At 41.3% G+C, this 18409-nt stretch overlaps 2 protein-coding genes and 1 long non-coding RNA gene across 4 annotated transcripts in view; 2 read left to right on the top strand and 1 right to left on the bottom strand.

The window, feature by feature from the left end:
- The window catches only part of RFTN2 (raftlin family member 2), a 30175-nt gene extending 23472 nt beyond the window's left edge, over window positions 1–6703 (top strand). For both annotated transcript variants that reach the window (XM_063400226.1, XM_063400225.1), the window contains exon 10: window positions 2717–6703. In XM_063400226.1, the coding sequence (XP_063256296.1) occupies window positions 2717–2986 (270 nt within the window). In that variant the 3' untranslated portion in view covers window positions 2987–6703. The remainder of the gene's footprint in view (window positions 1–2716) is intronic.
- Window positions 6704–7408: 705 nt separating this feature from the next.
- The window catches only part of LOC134552014 (MOB-like protein phocein), a 19287-nt gene continuing 8286 nt past the window's right edge, over window positions 7409–18409 (bottom strand). Inside the window, exons 1-8 of the mRNA XM_063400227.1 lie at window positions 17471–17621; window positions 15389–15451; window positions 14833–14933; window positions 13455–13497; window positions 13127–13213; window positions 11511–11590; window positions 10649–10760; window positions 7409–9766 (exon numbers count right to left, since the gene is read on the bottom strand). Coding sequence (XP_063256297.1) covers window positions 9635–9766; window positions 10649–10760; window positions 11511–11590; window positions 13127–13213; window positions 13455–13497; window positions 14833–14933; window positions 15389–15451; window positions 17471–17530 — 678 coding nt within the window. The 5' untranslated portion in view covers window positions 17531–17621 and the 3' untranslated portion in view covers window positions 7409–9634. Of the gene's footprint in view, window positions 9767–10648; window positions 10761–11510; window positions 11591–13126; window positions 13214–13454; window positions 13498–14832; window positions 14934–15388; window positions 15452–17470 lie in introns of the transcript that reaches the window.
- Window positions 17616–18409, top strand: part of LOC134552016 (uncharacterized) — a 4546-nt gene continuing 3752 nt past the window's right edge. Inside the window, exon 1 of the long non-coding RNA XR_010080743.1 lies at window positions 17616–18079. This is a non-coding gene — a long non-coding RNA (uncharacterized LOC134552016). The remainder of the gene's footprint in view (window positions 18080–18409) is intronic.

Here is an 18409-nt window from a genome sequence, read left to right as displayed (position 1 = left end):
TGCCACTGTCTCAATTCCCAGCTAGTTCTTGTACACTACCCATTATTTTTTCATTTTGGAGCTTTTGCATTTTTTGCTCTTCAGTGTTTTGTGTAGTCTCCTTTGCCAGGGTCTTAATCTCTCTCCATTCATACCCTTTTCTAAATTCTGCCAGTGGATATTTTTCCCTAACCATCCTCTGTGTCAAAAGCACCTCCAGCTTTTATCTTTAAAACCTTCTGACTTCTCTCACATGTCTGACTTTGTAGCCTTTGCTTTTTTTCCTAATACATTTCTGAAAGTATGTTTTGGACCACAATTTTTGATAACATTGTAAATATATAAAGCAATATTATGTCAGTCATAAAATAATGCTTCTCCTGATGCTTTCCTACTTCTTGAGTACTCTGTATAGAATAAGGGCATCAACTCCTGATATTTTTCCCTTATGTCTCTTAAAGGCAGCGTAACTGTATGTCACAAGTTGGATTCTGCCAAGAGATGTAATACAAACCAGTTCTGTAAAAACATTCAGTCTGAGGAACTGATGAATCTTGAGACATGGCTTAAATTAAAAATAGGAAGCATTGTACTTGCTGTTGAAATTCTTTCACCTCATTGTGGGGTGATGAGCAGCCTCGGGTTATACAAATAAAATGTGTTTTGTAGTTGTTTTATTTTGTTGGAATGAGAAACGTTTGACTTAAGCATTAAACATAGTCAAAGTAAACAAGAAATGGCTGATTTGTAGCCGTTTGCATCAGGCTTTCTGTATTTGAAATCTGAATGAAATGTGCTTTTTAAGTACCAGTGAATGTTTTGCTTCTCTACCAGGAAATTTCACTATGCTGAGGTCATCTAGCTTGGGATAAACAGGTAACTGGGGCTGAAGCTGAAACATTTAGCAGAGTTACATTTTCCTTCTGTTTTGCCAATTACGTTGATTTTCCGCATAATTTTAATCTTACTTTATTGCATTTTTACCAAAATGTTGTATCTGTTCACTGATGTTCATATTACATAAAAGCTGGTGTTAAAAAGACTTTCACGTCCACAGCTTAGGATGTTTCTGAAACACAGAAATGTTTCAGATACCTGCGGTTAAAGTTTAAAAAAGGACTGCATCACAACTCACGATTATTTAAGCATACAGTTAGCATGTTCACAGCTCAGATACCCTGGGAAGAATGCTGCTAACAAGACTCTTTCATTACTGAAATAAGAAAGCAGCTTCATCCAGGCCTTCTCATCACTTAGCTATCAAGCCCTGGTCACATCACAGTGCAGCAGGGTCTGGCCATGGAAGGAGCTGTGCTCCTTAGGCGTGTCCAGCTGTTGGGCCTCTGTGACTTCCATTCTGGAAAATGGCAGCAGGGGGTGTTTTCTGTATTCAGAATAATTTTTTTTTTGATTGTTGAATTGAATTTAGCATTGCCATTTCTAAAGGAAGCTTTACTTCAGTAAAAATTGAGGGGAACCCCCCACTACTTGGTCTGTTAATCTCACAGGGTCTCTTTTCTGAGGATGGAATAGGTTACATCCTCACAGCTCATCTCTCTGCCTTCATGTGTATGTGTGGGTTAGTGTGTTATGGCCTGGCTTATGATTTATGGGATACTACAAAAGGTTATTGGGTTACAAGGGCTGTACTGTCTCCGTGGACTTTTTATTTGTCACATACCATTTGCTTTTCTAAGAAAGGGTTCAGAGGATGAGATGGAAGATTGAACCATGCAGTGCTTGAAGGGGACTGTTTTATTCTTTTTTTCTTTATTTTGCTTAAGCAAACTTTTCCATCCTCTTACTGTGACATCCAGGCAAAACTTCTTTCCTTCTTTTTCTCCTGGGGTGATGCTGTTTCCCCTTGTCTAGCTTCCCAATGTCCCCTGTAGCAGCTTTCCTAAATATGTTTGCTTTAGCCACATGGGCCGTTGTTTATACTGTTTCAAAAGGATTTGAGAAAAAGCTTGGCAGTGTATAGAAGGGGGATGCCAACTTGCCAAAGCATAGTAAAAGTCTGTGGAATGTTTATTTTTGAAGTGTCTGCACTGTGTCCTTCATGCACAGAAATGCAGCTCCGTGCTGAGGCTGAATTCCCTCTTAGCTACCTGTGCTCCTTCTGTAGGCAGGGCTCTGTCCCCTGGCAGACATCTCCTGGTGTAGTTGTGCTCGTGCTGAGCAGGGCTCCAGGCTTAGGGTACTCCTGCCGTGCTGACCCCCTGCTCCTCCGTGTGGCTTAGGGCACTGACATCGTCTCTGGAGGTGCTGCATCATCACAGATCTCAGTAACTCGGGTAGCTCCTGATGCTGAACTGAGATAAACCTTTTATTGATTGTTGTGCCTCAGAGAACCCCTGGCATGGTCTCGTAGGTCTGTTGTTCACAGAAATCACCATCTGCTCACTTTTCTTTTTGACACTGGCAACCATCACTTCAACAGGAAAGATGTCAGGCAATCCCAGTACCAACATCAGACTGCATTTATAGGGAGTTCCTGCTGTGCAAGGACTCTGGTGATCCCATTTCAAATGGCTGTATAGAGCAGCCACTGACTTGTATTTGCATAGATGTATCATGGGAATTGTAATTGCCTCCTCAGATAATGGCATGTTTCTTGAGAATTGCACTCAGTGTTACAATGCAGCTGCACTAATTATCCATGATTCATTGCAAAGCATTTGCCTGGATTGGTTTTCCCCTAAATAAGCTAACATTTCAACATCATCTCGTTTTTCAGAGCAAATCCTTAAGACAAGTGACTGGGGAAGAAAAAGGCCGAGTGTCCAGCAGAAGTGTTGGATCAGACACAGCTACTTCTGGCCCTGTAGAAACTGGACAAGCACCTGATGAGTTTCACCTATCTCCTTCTAAACAATGTTGGATCAAGGAGGGATCCTCTCATTATGGAGGCTTTCCAGGATTCAGTAGCAGTGATGGAGTATTAAGGGAACTGGATGATGGACAGTTTGACCAGGAAGATGGAGTCACTCAGGTCACATGTATGTGATTAGTAAGTAACTGCATCAAATGGACATGTACATAAATCACACAAATGGATTTTTTTAAAAATTACACTACTTTAAATACATTGGTGTAATCCTATGACTCTTCCCAAACTTCTTTTGTATTTTTGTTGTTTTTCCATGTTGTGTTAATCCTACTGTAGTAATAATACTACTGCAAAATAATTGTTTTTTCTGTCTTTAATAGTATAACTACAAGACTTGGGTGCTCTGCTAACTTGGTAATGTTTTTGACAAGCAAGAAGTAAAAGCTGCAAAACAGTGACAGTTTGAATTGTGTGAGAGAAAGGAATGAGGATGTTTAGAATTTTCCACAAGCTGGAGGAATGTTTTTGGATTTGGTTGGTTTGTTGTTTGGGGATTTTTAAGGATGTTGTAAATATTGGTGGGAAAAATGAACTGTCTGACTATTATGTTTTAATATAATTTTCACTTTATTTGCCTTGCATAAGTTCAAAAGCCTAGAGAAATGTCAAGTCTTACACTAGAGTGTTATTAATTTAAGCTACATTCAGACTTGGTATGGACAGAAAATCTCGGGAGGCTGCAGGTAGGTAACTTGCTCCTGGAATACAACTTCAGCTATGCACAGGGTTCTCTGTACATGTAAGCCAGGAGCTTAGAGCTTGTATTATAATGATGTGTTCATAATATACTTGTGAGTGGAAACTAAGAACTGCTCATCCCCTGAGAGATAACTTGCAGTCTGCAAACAAGTAGTTTGAGGAGCTCCCTAGGAAGCATTGAGAGCAGTATGCACAATAATGCTGCTAATGCATGGGGGGAGGATGTAGGCTCAACTTCAGAGGCAGTGTTAGATGGATGTATATATAAAAATGTCTCAGCTAAATGTATCTCACACTGGATAAAGTGTATTGAGCTGCACCAAATACCAGACTTGATGTTCAGAGGACAGGATCAAGTTGCTGTGCTTCCATCCTTACTATGGGGAGGAGCTGCTTGTCTTAAGGGAGGTTAATGCTAGCAAGGTTCTGTGGGTGGAGGAACAAACAGCAACGGCTTTTATGCTGCTGTCTGGAAACTGTATTTTACAGAGAAGCTGAATAAAAATGCATCTCCAGAAGGTAAATGTGATTATAACTACAATGTGCATTTCTCATTTAGTTCTAGAAGCAAAGAAAAAAATATAATTGCTCTTTATCTTTAAGCTAGTGCAAAATAATTTGGTCAAAATAAGTCAGAAAAGAACTGAGCAAATGTGTTCATAACTCCACTCTGTGTTTGCAATACAGCACACACCACATCACCCAGGGATTTTGTTACCTGTCTTTGTGTTGTGCTGCAAACACAGATGTCATGAGTCATTTACCTACAACACCCTGTTCCCCATGGGTGGCATCCCACCAGCTGCTGTGGGACTCTGCCCAATCCACAGTGGTAGCTGCTGGCACTAAATGCAGTGGGCAGATTAACACAGTGATGGGAACACCAACAATTAGCTCCAAATGAGCAGCCCAGGAGATGGCCAGGATAGTGGAGGTTCAGCTGCAGTCTCAGAGCTGTGCAGGAAGGATGTGGGCAGTAGCTGCTTATTTCAGTAAGCAAAACTAATTCATGCAGGAAAAAGGTTAATTTTATAGGGCAAGGGGTAGGGGGAAAACCCATTCTACTGACATAATTAGTGTAGGGGGAGCTTGAAATAATATTGTTTGGAGCTGCTTCCTGATTACTTATGAAATTCTTACTGGCAGGCTTGTTTATTTTTTCTTTGGAAGAGCAACTCTTAGCTGTTTGTAGTAGGTTGGGGGGTTTTCTTCCAAAAGTTTTACAGCTCTGGAGATCTAGCTTCAACTTCATTTTCCCACTGGACACTGTGGGGAGTGATGGGAGCACCTCAAATAGGAGGTACAGTAAGAAACCCTTTCTGCCAAAGGCTCTTCTCCCAGTTTTCCCACCAGCACCTGGAAGTCAGGGATGTGGAGCCATGAGCCTTGTGCTCATTCCCTGTCTAGGGTACTGTGGGAGGACGATCCCCCTGCTGACAGGAAGAGTGCTGGGTTTGTAGAGCCTGCCCCAAGTGCTGCTTTCTGTGGTGGCACTTCTCGGGGAGCACTGGTCATGGTCACAGGCAGCAAGGATCTTCCCAGGGTTCTGGGGAAGAAATATGAAAATACAAGTTGCAGCCATCTCTGGCAGAAAGCCAGGTCACTCTAGCATATTAAAAATGGAGTGACAGCTGGTCTCATGCAACCTGGAATGTGTTGCTCTACTTCTAATATTTTTAATGAGTTATCCAGAAGTTGTGTGTATGTAATTTTAACCATTGGACATTCTCCATACAAGTCAAATCTGTAAAATGGGCAAAAATTGGTCCAAAACTCCAGTTCTGAATATTTCAAGTTAGAGCTTTTAAAGTATATCAAAGAAATAACTTTTTATAAATCAAGATCCTTGCTTAAGATAGTTAACATTAGTGAACCCTAATGTAAGTTTTTAAGTAAGTTACAAAGTATAAAGTAGTAAATTTAATGTAGTTACTCTTTCTGGAATGCTTACATTGGATAAAAATTACTTAACTTTTAACTGGGATCTTTCCATATGACCTGTTGAAAGTGCACAGAATTCAAACAGAATAGCATCTTTCTAAGAGAAGTATTTTCCTTACTATTAATGGGATGTACACAAGACTGTGTTTTGGAACTAGGCTGGAAATTGAGGATGTCCACAGGTACACTAGAATGTCATCACTTTTAGCAAGAAAGGCTTTTTTAAAAATGAAATAAAGCTGTATGATTTTTCAGTAGCCCTCAGTTTTAACTGTGCTTTAGTCCTTACTCATGAATCTCACAGGTGTTGTCAATGTTGCAAACCTCTGGATTTCTGTCTTTTTAAAGCAGTATACCTATGCTAAATTGTTTCCTCTGAACCCACTCAGCAATTCCTGGATTGTTAAGGACACAGCTGGGTTTTTTAATGTCATTTGTCTCAGAGTATCAAAGCTGCCTGTGCTGTAGCAATGTTCATTTGAGCTGTATGCTTTTGGCAAGTTGCTTGCTCAGCCTGTGTGAAGTCAGTGCAAGAATTACCCGACTTCATGCACTTGACCACTTACCTTCCTAAGGCTTGGATGCTGAAACTGAAAAAATAGAAAATGCTTCTAAAACAAATTATGGAAAATCTTCTGGGTTTTCATAAGATTTGTAGTAAAAAAACTCTGGAAGGCAGCTCTTATCTTTCTTGGATGAGTGAAAAAGGGAGGGTGCATTTTGGGTATGGATTTGATTTCAGATCCTCATCACCTGTCTGGCACAAACCAGAGCATTAAGGTTTGGCTTTACTGGTGTGGTGACCAGCACTGTCCATTAAGTAAAGCAGCTTTGTAAACCAGAAGAATTCTCTGAAAAAAAAACATAAGTACACTTTTTGTAGTCAGTAACAAGTCATTTCAGCCAGGAGCCTGTGTGTTTGAAATGTAGTAGGGAAACCCCTTTCCTGATTGTGACAACAGAAATGCTCTGCAACTGTTAGAAAGAACAGAAGGCAGCCAGTAGTGTTCATGAACCTCTGAAAAAGACTGTTTATACTTTCTGATGTTTAAATTGTTGGGAGAGGAAATAGTTTCCTAATGTTTACAAACAGGAAGAAACTGTTCATAGTTAAATATTTTGTACTTTGCTTATAACTGTAAGAACAGTTTATTTACATACCTGTTCAACTGCAATAAATGGCTGCTTCACTTGTTTCTGGTCTGTAAAATATTTTCTTTCTGTACAGGTTCAGATCTTTTCTATAGTCCATATAGGAAGGTTCTCACCATTAGAAGTACTTGTAACCAAATTAGTTACCAGTTTATGATGTTTGTCCTGCACTGACATTAACTGGGTTAGATCAATGTATACCTTGCCTCAAGCTAAAATTACCTTTTTGCACTCTTGTCTGAACAGCAAAGCCTGATACAGTTAATGCCATCTAGAAAAAGCTCATTAGGTTTTCCCTTAGTATATTCATCTTTCAAAGCAAAAAATGGAGATTGTCTTGACAGTTCCCTGTGGTTTAATACCATGGCTGATGTGCTGTAAGCTGTGTAAACCAAAGGTGAGGAAAAACCCCAGTGACGAAGGAAGAAGTAATTTGACAGTGAGTCTTTGCTTTACAAGCTTTGTGTCTGTGACATGCTGTCATAAATGTGCTTATTCTGTATCTAGAGGGCCTCTTCCAGTCCTCCCATATCTGAACTGTGGGACCAGCATGTTCTGATTTGATGGGTGTATAAATTTGAGGTCTGACTTGCAAGTTCCTAATGAGTATTTTATTTCTCTGCTTCGGAAAGAAGAAAGGTGACTTGACTTGAGCACATCTTGTAGGAGAGATGGTGGAGCACCCAAGGGTTGGTTGGAAACAGTTGTGTTCTCAGACAACATGAAAAAGAATAACTTGTCAAAATATAGTGGTATGGATAAAGAAGCAGTTTAATTTTATCCTTTTTTTTACAATGTAATTCAAAGACAGTCTCAGTTTCCCTATGATGTAAAGTCTAAATTAAACCTGTTAATATTTATTAGACAAATCAATGGTTTGCTTAGGCTAACTGTAGTTTTATGGTACCATCCAGGCACATGTGTGTACACAGTACTCATGTAAACAATAGCAAGGGAAAATACAAGCAGTGTCTCACTTAGGCCTTATATAAAATCAGCTTAGTATAGCAAGTCAACTTTACAGTGCAAATCTGAATGAGAATGAACAGGATTCAAACTTCCAGAGTTCTGTTTTGAAGCTAAACTCTTAAAGTATAAGAGGAAGAGGTTTAAAATTTTAATGCAGTCCTGAGCACCACATCATTTTCTTCAATTTTGTAGAGGAAATGTAATTAGCTACACCAGTCTCATGTTTTGCCTTCCCAGTCACCACGACCAATACACACATGCAGAGTGACAGTACAAAGGAGCCACACCATGGATGGTCCTGGAGCAGGCAGCAATGAGCTAAATACATTTTACTACCTCCAGAAAGCATCCTCCTACCTGCAGTACAAACTCCACGTTACCTAGCAAAGTCAGGTACCCTGGTCTAGACAAGGCAAGTTACAGCTAAGTGTGTAGACAGTAACTAAAGCTACTTCACTCTGACAACATCTCATGCAATTACCCTGCTGACAGTTACATGCAATGATAAACATGAGACAAGAAGCTGCTGAAGAACACAGCTGTTGAAATACTTAAGTCTTTTCCTCAATTTTTCTCATTGTTTATATTCCCTTTACATCCAGGTGATAGCAGTTGCTTGAGGTGTGCTTGATTCATATAAAGAAAAACAGAATTTAAGGCATGTTTAGTGTATTATGATAAAACGCTTAGTAAAAATATGTGGACTCCCTTCTTTCCATGTAAATATAATGTAGAAAACAAAGGGTAAATTACTGAAACTAGCTGAGCTAGCCCATTCTGACCTGCTGAAAGAAATAGAGGTCTCCTGTCAACCTCAGAGAAACAAGCTAACTTCCTAAACAGCAAAGCAAAATTCATTCAAGAACACTGCTACTGCTTTTAGACCCTGCATTCATGTACACTTAGCCATATTTCTCTTATATGCATCTCTAAAACATTTAATTCTATCCTTCTAGACAAAACACAATTAAGCAGCACTCATGGAAAGTTATTGTCAGTTATTGCAAATCTGCAAACACAACTTGAAATAAGACACCTGATAGAGAACTAGAAGCATGAATCCAAATCTTTCTGTCAGTATGGTTAAGGTAACTGAGGAGAAACAAATGTATGTTGAAAACATAATTAACTCCTGCAAAGAATATGGTTTGATATTTCAGGTACTTAGCATGTTTTGACTAGGAATACAAGCAGAGACTGTGTCAGTGTGTTATGTAGAGTAACATGAACAGCTGAGGTATAATCTGTAAGCAGTTGCCATAAATATGCACAGGTATTCCTTAGAGAGGTTATGGACTGGAGAACAGCAGAAGTCTGCCTTAAAGGACAGCTGCTGTCACCTGCTGCACACAAACCTCCACTGCTGACAAAAAAAAAATCCAGGAAGTGTGTTAGATATATATTAAGAATATATATATATGTTCAATACCATAGTGAAATTGTCCTTTTGGTTAAGCTATAGATGCTGTTAGTATTTGGATATACATGTACAGCAATATGCACATCCAGAAGTAAATCTTCAAAGTCATTAAAAAAAAAAAAGGTAAATTAGGAAAAAGCTACATTGCAAGAAGCTTCCTGCAGAATTATATATTTAAGGTGATAATCTTTGAACTAAGACTTAATATAGCTACTGGATTACAAAATGGCTTGCTGTGAAATCGTAATCTCACTTTTTCCCCACCCAATGAGACACATCTTCAGGATTGTGATTCAATGATTGTTTAGCAGCATTTTTAGAGAACTGTAAATTCTTTTATTAACAGGCATTATAAACAGATACTACTATTTTTATTTAAAAACCATGAGTGCCACATTTATGAATATACAGGTCATGAATAACTTAGAAGTATTTCCCATATTAAAAGGCAATGCACACAGCATACAAAAAGTATACTAAACAAAGCTATGAGGATACGTGATTGAAGTGTCTAAAGTGATATATACAGTACATAATTAATGTTTTGTTTATATTCAGTACAGGATTCTGTACTGCTCTTCCCATTATGCCTCACTCTCTCCTGACACTGAATTTTGCCCATCGTCTTCCAAAATTGGTACAATCAGGTTATCCTTGGACATCAGATTATACTTCATCACAAACTTAGTGAACCGGTGACACAAGAAAGTTTCATTCTGGAGGTGAAAAAAGGCAAAAAACCAGTATGTACAGAAGGATTATTGTAAACCATTATGAGGAACATGCTAAAAAAAAGCCTGCTTCTATGTATTGTCTCATTAGATTTACAGGTCTTAGTTGCACTTAAATAGTAAATTTATATTGCCTCTTTTGTATCTTTATTGGTTGCTTATAGTTACTACGAATACTGAGAAACTCACTGAAACTGAAGCTTCAGTCACAGCTCAATTTAACAGCACTTGGACAAGAATATATTTAAATATTTACAAGTATGGTTCTGAAATTCCTCCTCCATGCACTATCTGCAACACAACAGGGCACAAAACAGCACAGGACAGCTGTTCCAGAAACCTTAAGTAGGATTTGGCAAAGGTTTCCTTTTCTATTTAACTGTACCACTTATCTCCTTTCTATCTATTAATTTCTGCTTTCCCATTAAAAAAAAAAAGCTACTGGTGGTGCAGTAACCCAATTGTCCCCAATTACTCTGATCCTTTACAGTTACACACCTCTAATTCCTTAACTGCAGTGCAACATACACAAACAGGAAATCCAGATATGTAAGCAGTACTAACTGCACTCAGTGCTTGAATATATGAAATACAAGATGAATTTGAGTTGTCTGTAAAAAATCCTCAAATTCTGGCCTTTTATCTAAATGAAGGGAAAGCATAACTGAGTACACTAATCACATAAATGCATATTTATGTGTGTATGTAAGTATAACAGCTTTTCAGTTCTTGTAAAACTGGAATCTACTGTAATCAATCCTTCACTTGAATACAGATCTTCAAGTAACACTAAAATATTTTATGCAACTCCATCACAGCTGTGACTTCAGTTGCTTCACTTTCAAGATGTAATTTCAAACTACTTACTTCATATTCATCAAATATCTGCCGGTGATGAAAATAAGCGTGTGAAAATATTCTGTAAATCCTTCGGCACACTGATCCTAATTTGGCTACAGAGGATTCCTTTATGCTAACCCTGTAAGCAACAGGAGAAAGGTTACACACCTGCTCTAATGAAATGGCTACTGAGACATGTGTTGATGTAAACTTTGATTGTTAAAAATATTCTGTATAATTGCATATGAAGTTTAGACTTGTTGGTGCAAGCTCCACATTTACAAATTGTATTCTGCCTACAAAAAAACTTCTGCCTGTAATTAATCATCATCAATTATTCTGGTAAAGGCTGGATTTCTGGTTTCTAGAATTTATGGGCAAAGACAAAAAAAAAGACTTCCAGTTGCACCTCCTTGTCTATACTGAATTCCTAGAGAAGCACAATTATGACTTCTGCAGGGAGTTTTCTCTGATGTGAGCTGCTCATTCAGTAGCCTGTCTCTGTCTTCCATGATTGCCATGTCCCACAGTAGGTTGGTGTTGGCTTCTGGAGGGTTTTGTTGCTGTCCTGCTGAAAGCCTTTGAGGTGCAGCATCTGTCCCAAGCCCCTCCTCGTGTTTAGGTGGGCACTACTCCAACGGAAGCCCCGTACCACTAACAGCTACTACTAAAACGCTTTTTTTCCTAAAATGCATCCCTTAGCTCCAGTAAATGGCAAACCATTTGAATAAGCCAGGATTCTTCCTTGGCTTAGAAGTGGCAATAGGCCACTAAGAGCTGCAGGACTTTTGACAGTTCCAACAGCAGCCATGAAAAATGCATTATACCTCTCCCCTGGCTTTGTCACTGTCTTAAGTTGCAACCTCCTCCCAAAAGAAAATGTTTTTACCTGCTGGGGAAATATTTATTGCTATTCAGAAGACATGCAGCTCCATCAAGTGTGTGCCTGGTGTAGTCTATAGCAGGACACTGCAGAAACAGACAGTGAGTGAGCACATACATGACATTGTCAGAACTTGTTTAAAAAACCCATTTTATTGTATTTCCCTGTGCTTTGGACTTCACTGATCATTTTTATTCCCAGAAGTTTCACGTAGCTTTGTCTAAAGGTATAACTACATTTCCTCCTTAAGTGAGTAATTTCTTTTCTCTGCTTCACAACCCATGTAAGTTACTTCAAGAAAAAAAGTTACTATGGCAATGCCATTATGCACGTGAGTAGTGAATTTTATGTCTCTCTTTGAGCAAAGCTGTATAATAAAAATACATGCTAGGAGTACACTGAAAGGGAAGATGATTGTTGCCTCACAGCTCATTTGTCTCCCACAGTCAAGTTGCCAGACTTGTTCTTTTACAGGCTCTGAAACCAAACCTGCACCTAAATCTATCAGTGCTGTTGGCTTTGGCAAAGAAAACTAAAATCTTACATGTAACTAAGTGTGTAACAAGCCATCCCTGTCTCTGCAATCAAGTACACCTAAAGGAAGAAAGTAAAGATGAACTGAGCCAGACTGGGAGAAGGAATGTCTGTCCTTTGTCCATTCACCAATTCAGGAAAAAGACTTGTCACTTGTACATTGCTGTCAGCAGTTCAAGGTTCCATCACCCCCTGTCTGACCATGAGTTGGTAGCTACTGCTGCCATGGAAAACAGGAGATGAATGCTGCATGTTCAGAGATAAAAAGAAACCTGAAGTTCTCCAGTCTAGCTGAGGACAACACTGCCAGACATGCCAAGATGCTGAGTATGGAAAAGGGTTTAAAGGAGGGAGTGGAAAGTTGGCTAAATCAAAACATCTCAGGAAAGTAAAAGCAGAACAAAACAAGAACAAAAAAATCTTAACGGACAGAAAAGATAAAGTTAAAAAGAGACAATACCTTATTCTGGAAGGTGAAATACAAAGATAAATATGACAAACTGCACTGCCATCATAACCAAAAGCAACAAAGACTTTCTGAAGGCAAAAAAAAGATGTATCAATGGTTCAACAGAAGATTTGAACAAACTGGACACGGAGGAAGACAAGCTAATGCCATGCTGATAAACCCACTTGACTGGAAACATTTTTATGACTCCACCACCTTTCTGTAGTAACTGCCCTAAGAATGAGCACATGGAATCACGTTTGGAGCATCAAGCTTACACTGACAAGTGGATCAAGGCCAATTTTGAAGAGGAGAGCCTGTTCTCAGCAGGGACTCTTCTGTCAGTTAAACAAAGCTTTTTTCCATTGAGTTTCAGGCAGGTTCAACACCAACCCAGAGGGAAAAGGGGAATGTGCAAAGCCACCAACACTGAGGTTAAAAAGTAGTTCCTTTTACCTCATCCTGTTCCACTGTAAAACACTACAGAATGGCAAAGAAGAGTAGCTCAAGTGATATTCTTAACCCACAGAAGCTCTCAATTTGACAAAGAAGTCACCTCTAACAGGCTCCCCGTGAACATATGAACTGTGAAAGAAAATTCCTGCATCACTGGAGTCAGTTTTCCAGAATACATCCATACCTCTTTGGGAGTTTTATGAGCTGCACAAAGAAAAATCCACTGTTCAGTTGCTGTCATCTGAGTACATGTGTCAGGGTGACATTCACTCTGTTAAAACAGTTGTTCAGTTAAGAAAAAAACACAGCAGCAAAAATAAGCTGATCTTTTCAAATCACTTCCTTGCCCTGTGCACCCTCCCAAAGGGTTATTTGCCACAAGCCCTTAAACTCTTACAAAACCTCCAACGACTACTTGGCCCTGCGTGTATATATTTAGAACAAAGCTCTGCAATCTACCCAAAACAAAAGTCTTCTCTCTGACAAAATATAAGTCTCAAGAAAAGAATTACCTGAAGCTTGACAGCTAGTCCATTGAGCTCAAGGCAGAATTGTCTAAAAGAAATTCAACACAGCAGCGTCAAAATCAGCTATTTGCTTCTTCACTGCAAGTATCTCATAAAAAAACAGGTTAGACATTCTGATCTTTGTACCAGCAGATTTTTTTTTACTCAGCTAAACAATTACATTTTAATTCTTAACTGACAGTAGAGGCTGAGTTTAACATATCATTTAGTGGAAGTGTTTAAGATACCAACTTTGCTATGAAAGAATGTGCTATTTCACAAATAAAGATTAAAAAGAATTAGAACACTTCAAGAAAATTAATTTAAGAGTGTAAATGTTAAACTCATATAGCTGGATTGCCTCATCCTTCTAAGATGTATTTCCAATCAATTAAGGGGCTAAAGTCCCACCTCAGGTCATTAAGGGAGTGGGACCTCTGGCATACTGCTTTCACTGGAATGGATCTGAAAGTGCATTCTTGAACTTAAAAGAACGCAGTGCTCCACCTTACAAGAAAATCTGAATAAATTTTTCAAAACTCAGAGTCATAGTGACAAGTCACTTTTATGAATCTAAATTTTTGGGTGGAGTATATGAAAGGATGGGGAATTCCTAAAATATGGCTTTGCAACTGTATGTAGATACTTTTTCCTTTCTTGAGAATTCCCTGTTTATTGGAACTATTGAAGACCAGAGAGAAAAAAATGTGAGGCAAAAACCCAAGGTGTCTGAATCTAGAAGGAGCTTAGTACTGTTCTTGTTTCAGAGTATACTCAATAAAGTGAGAAGAGATGCTTATAAGAAAAATAAAAAATAAAAATCAGGACAAAAGGATTACTGCATATGTATTAATAACTACATTACAGCTGAAAAATACTTCAAGGCACAACCTTCCAATGCTGAATGTACTTCTTGTAATGCAATAAAAAAAAAAAAAAAAAAAGAAAGACAGAGGTGGAGAAGAAGGTTTGTTTCCCTACAAGCAGAAAAAGAACTCTAAGACACAGGTAATCTTGCTGTCCCTGCCTATTTGCCTGAAAATTTCAGAAAAAGCACTGGGAGCACCTGGAAATCACATTACACATTAGTGGAGATGAAGAACTGACAATACCATGAGAAAGTGCTAAGGAAATTCATGACTATATCTTCGTATTCAAGAAGTGAGGTACAAATATTTTCTTTAAAAAAAATTAAGATCAGAGCACATTTCTAAATCTTTAGAAATAACAGGGAATTCAGAAAATAATACCAATATTTAACAGTGGAAAAATCGCGCTTCATTTAAGTTAGTTTTGATATGTCACATTCAAATAGATTCACTACCAGCATCAATGAACAAAACTTAGAACCAAGACAGACTACTGACAAAAGATGGACTTTTACCTTAAATGTTCATACTTCCATACACCTTCATCCTGGCCTTCAGGAGGTTCAAGGATCTTATCAATGTTGGAACAGTCTGCCCTTATGTTTTGTTGAATGTACTGGGGGGAAGAGTAGAAATGAAACTAGATCTTGTTGTAATTACTGTAAGACAGTATATTTAGGATATTACATCTTGGAGGGAGTTTAGTTTTTACTTAAATGATTGACAGACTAAAAAGTTCAAAAGTAGATGAGCAGGGAAGGAAACTGGTATTAAAAATGCCAGATGTAAAAAATGCCTTTCTTCAATTCAAAAAGGTAAAAGAATTGAGAACCCCTCACCATTTTCTTAAATATGATTTGTTTAAACCAGATATGGAAATTTAAGTTAATTTCTGCAAACAAAATTAACCATAAATTTGTTAATATATGCTTAATATGGTGCTTAGGACATTCACTGCTATGCAGCACCACCCTAAGCAGATAAATATCAAGCCCTGTTCCATTTTATATACCAGAACACAAAACCTGGGAAACTGCACTCATTAACAACATTTCATGTAAGTAGGAATACCTGCTGGACAGCTAATGTACTATCCATTTCTTCAAAGGATTCATCAGGCCAGTTGTAGAAATCCTGTTTTGAGAAAAGAAAGTTTAAAGCAATGTAATAAAACCAGAGGGGGAGGAAGAAAGGCACACAGCCTACAATAAGCATGAGCATGCAGGAAAACAGCTGGAGTTTATACAATTCCAGGAAGCTGCATCTGAACAGGAGCAGCACACAGTCCTGGCACGAAGAGGGTGAGAGGGATTTACGCTCCCAGCCTGCAATAGCAGCAAACGTTGAAATGAAAAGCCCTGCATGACTCGGCAGGTGAACACCCCCGCTGCCCCACGCCCTGCTGCAGCACACAGAGCCTGCATTTTTTACATTGAACACAGCACACTGCTCCCACTGCAGGTGTTAGACCAGGTAGCAGTGGGGAAGAAGAGGTCTGCAGAGAGCAGCAGCATACACTGGTTATGAAACTAAAACTCCCAGTGGTGACACAGCAAGAAAAACATCTCTGAACTGAGATCACACAACGCTGTGCTGGCCTAACCTGGTAGCACATTCCCACCTTCCTCTTGGTAAGGTCAGTATGCCTTAAATATTAGATTTATCTGGATGCTTATCAGCCTTGTTAATGATAAAGCCTTCCTGAAGTTTTCACCTCAGAACCAGCTGCACCTGTGTTCTGCAGCAATCCACATGTGCTGCGCCCACGATCATCCCAACCATAGGCATTTTCTTACTGTGCATTCTTCTTAATTCAGTGCTACTCCCTCATATCATGCAGAGATACTGCACATCAGCTTGCTGTAGTCATCCCAGCAGGTGCAGTGACTCAATGAAAATGTCCAACTGCAAAGCTCAGCAATCTGTTCCTGAGAGAGTAAGTCAGCTCTGGAAAAAATACCTCAAATGCATATCCCACTGCTCAAATATCATTACCTAATTGTCTTTGCAAACTGAATAGCTATACCAGCATCATCCAAAAATAAAAGATTAAACACAGCCATACACAGTGAAAAATCATGTCTATGGAGACAAGTATCATCACTATATACAAAACTCTTCAATGTACATGAACTTTGTAATATTTGACCAAACCTAGGTGTATGTCCAGTTGTTTTTCAGAATACCCCAAGTGTATTAAAGGCACACAATATTCTGTCTCCTTGTCAGATTAAACATGCTTAGAATGACCCAATTTACAGGATTGTGTAATAATGTTACCTCTATGCTATGACAAAGAACAGGAGAAGATGCGTGTCATACACTGCTCCTTTCCCACCATGAGTTCTCCTCACAAAAGCAGAGGGGAAAGGCTCACATAAAGGCCTGACCTCTCTGAAATAATCTAAAAAATGCAGTTTCCGTGTTTGAGGTGTGCCTTTTCCAGCTGACCGTGAAACTCCAGAAACAAATGGCTTTCATTTTGATTAAGAGAAGCGATGTGACACCAGCATTTCCTTGTGCGCAGTTATGTAAGGGAAGGATGCTTCCCTGTGGGCTGGGCAGGCAGGTGCGGTCCGCTCTGCGGAGCTCCCACCCGGGGCCATGTGCAGGGTCAGGAGCTCGCTCCCGGAGCGTGCTCCCGGTGTTTTCACTGCAGTAATTACCAACAGCAGTGCCCGACAGTACCGGAGAGCCGCCCCGTCTGCACCGCCTACACCCACCGCGCTCACGCCCCGCTGTCACAGGTGCTGTCCGGCCCGGCCGAGGCCCCCGCGCTGCGGACGCGGCTGCTCCCTCGCCAGCCGGGCCCCACGCAACCTCCATTCCCAACGCGCAGCCTGCAAGCCCCGGCGGCGCTCGGAGCTCCCCGCGGCCGCAGCGGCCTTTCCGCCGGGCCCGCGGGGAAGGAGCCGCCGCCGTGCCCGGCCCGCTCTCCCGCGGCCACCGGGCCTCGCCCGCTGCCCCCGCCCGGCCGCAGGAACAAAGCGATCTCGCACCGGGGAGGCCGCCGCTGCCCGCCCCAGCCCCGGTAGGCCCGGCGCGGCCCTCGGCACCGCCCCGCCGGCCGCTGGACGCCGGCGGCGGCGCTACCCGTGCCCGCCCGCCCGCCCGGCGGCCGCGGGGGCAGCGGCGGGGGCAGCGGCGACTCACCTGGGCCTTGGTGCCCGGGCGGTTCCGCCGGAGCACGGCCGTGCCCTCCGCCATGACCATAGCGACCGCAGGGCCCGGATGTGCCGCGGGGCCGCGCGGGGCGGGGCCGCGGAGGGAGGAGCAGCGCGGCCAGAACAGCCGCCGGCGGGGGTGGGAACAGCTTCTCGCGAGAGAAGGCGCGAGGCGGCGCGCGGGGCGGCCGTGAGGGGAGGAGGGGGCGAGGCCTGCCCGTTCCCTTTCCCTGCCCCTTCCCTTTCCCTGCCCCTTCCCGCCTGCCGCAGCCCGGCCGCGGGGCAGCGCCGCTGAGCCGTCTTACGGAGGCCGTGTACGCTTCCCTGTGGGGCGGTGCCGTGTGGGCACCTGCGGGTCCCTCTACCAGAGCAGAGCTTTGTATTCCTGGGGGACAACACTGGCGCCCCCCACACACACACAGCCGGGAGTGGCGAGTTTTGGGGCATCGGTGCCGCAGCGAGTGACCCGGTTTGTGAGGCGAGGCCTCGCACGGAGATGGACGGGCTGAGTGGTTGTTGAAGAAATCCATTCCTCGCATTTCACCCCGTTTCATCAGCATCCCCACGCCAGCCCTGGCTGTGCGTGAGTTCACGCAGGGTTAGTCCTCGCTTGTCTCTGTACAACTGAGTCCCTGATGTTCTGTACAATACAAACAGTAAGGGTGTGGGTTTAAAAAACAGTCAGAGTTTTATGTTCAAGATTTATAGTTGATAACTCTAAAAATAATGACTCAGAAATCCACCCCAGCAACGGTTGTTTCGGGCAAAATGATTTTAAAGTAGGTAGGAAGCCTCTTTAGGTCTCCAAAGGCAGGAATGAGACAGCTGTGAGCTTGGTGTCCAGAGGGCACAAACTGCTGTACTAATGGCAAACAGCTTAGGTTTCAAGGTTTACTGAGTCGGCTGTTGACTCTATTTGGGAAGAAAA

The sequence above is a fragment of the Prinia subflava genome, chromosome 6, assembly GCF_021018805.1.
Source record: "Prinia subflava isolate CZ2003 ecotype Zambia chromosome 6, Cam_Psub_1.2, whole genome shotgun sequence".
NCBI lineage: Eukaryota > Metazoa > Chordata > Aves > Passeriformes > Cisticolidae > Prinia > Prinia subflava.
The sequence above is the reverse complement of the archived record's forward strand: the minus strand, read 5'-3'. Positions and strand labels throughout refer to the sequence as shown.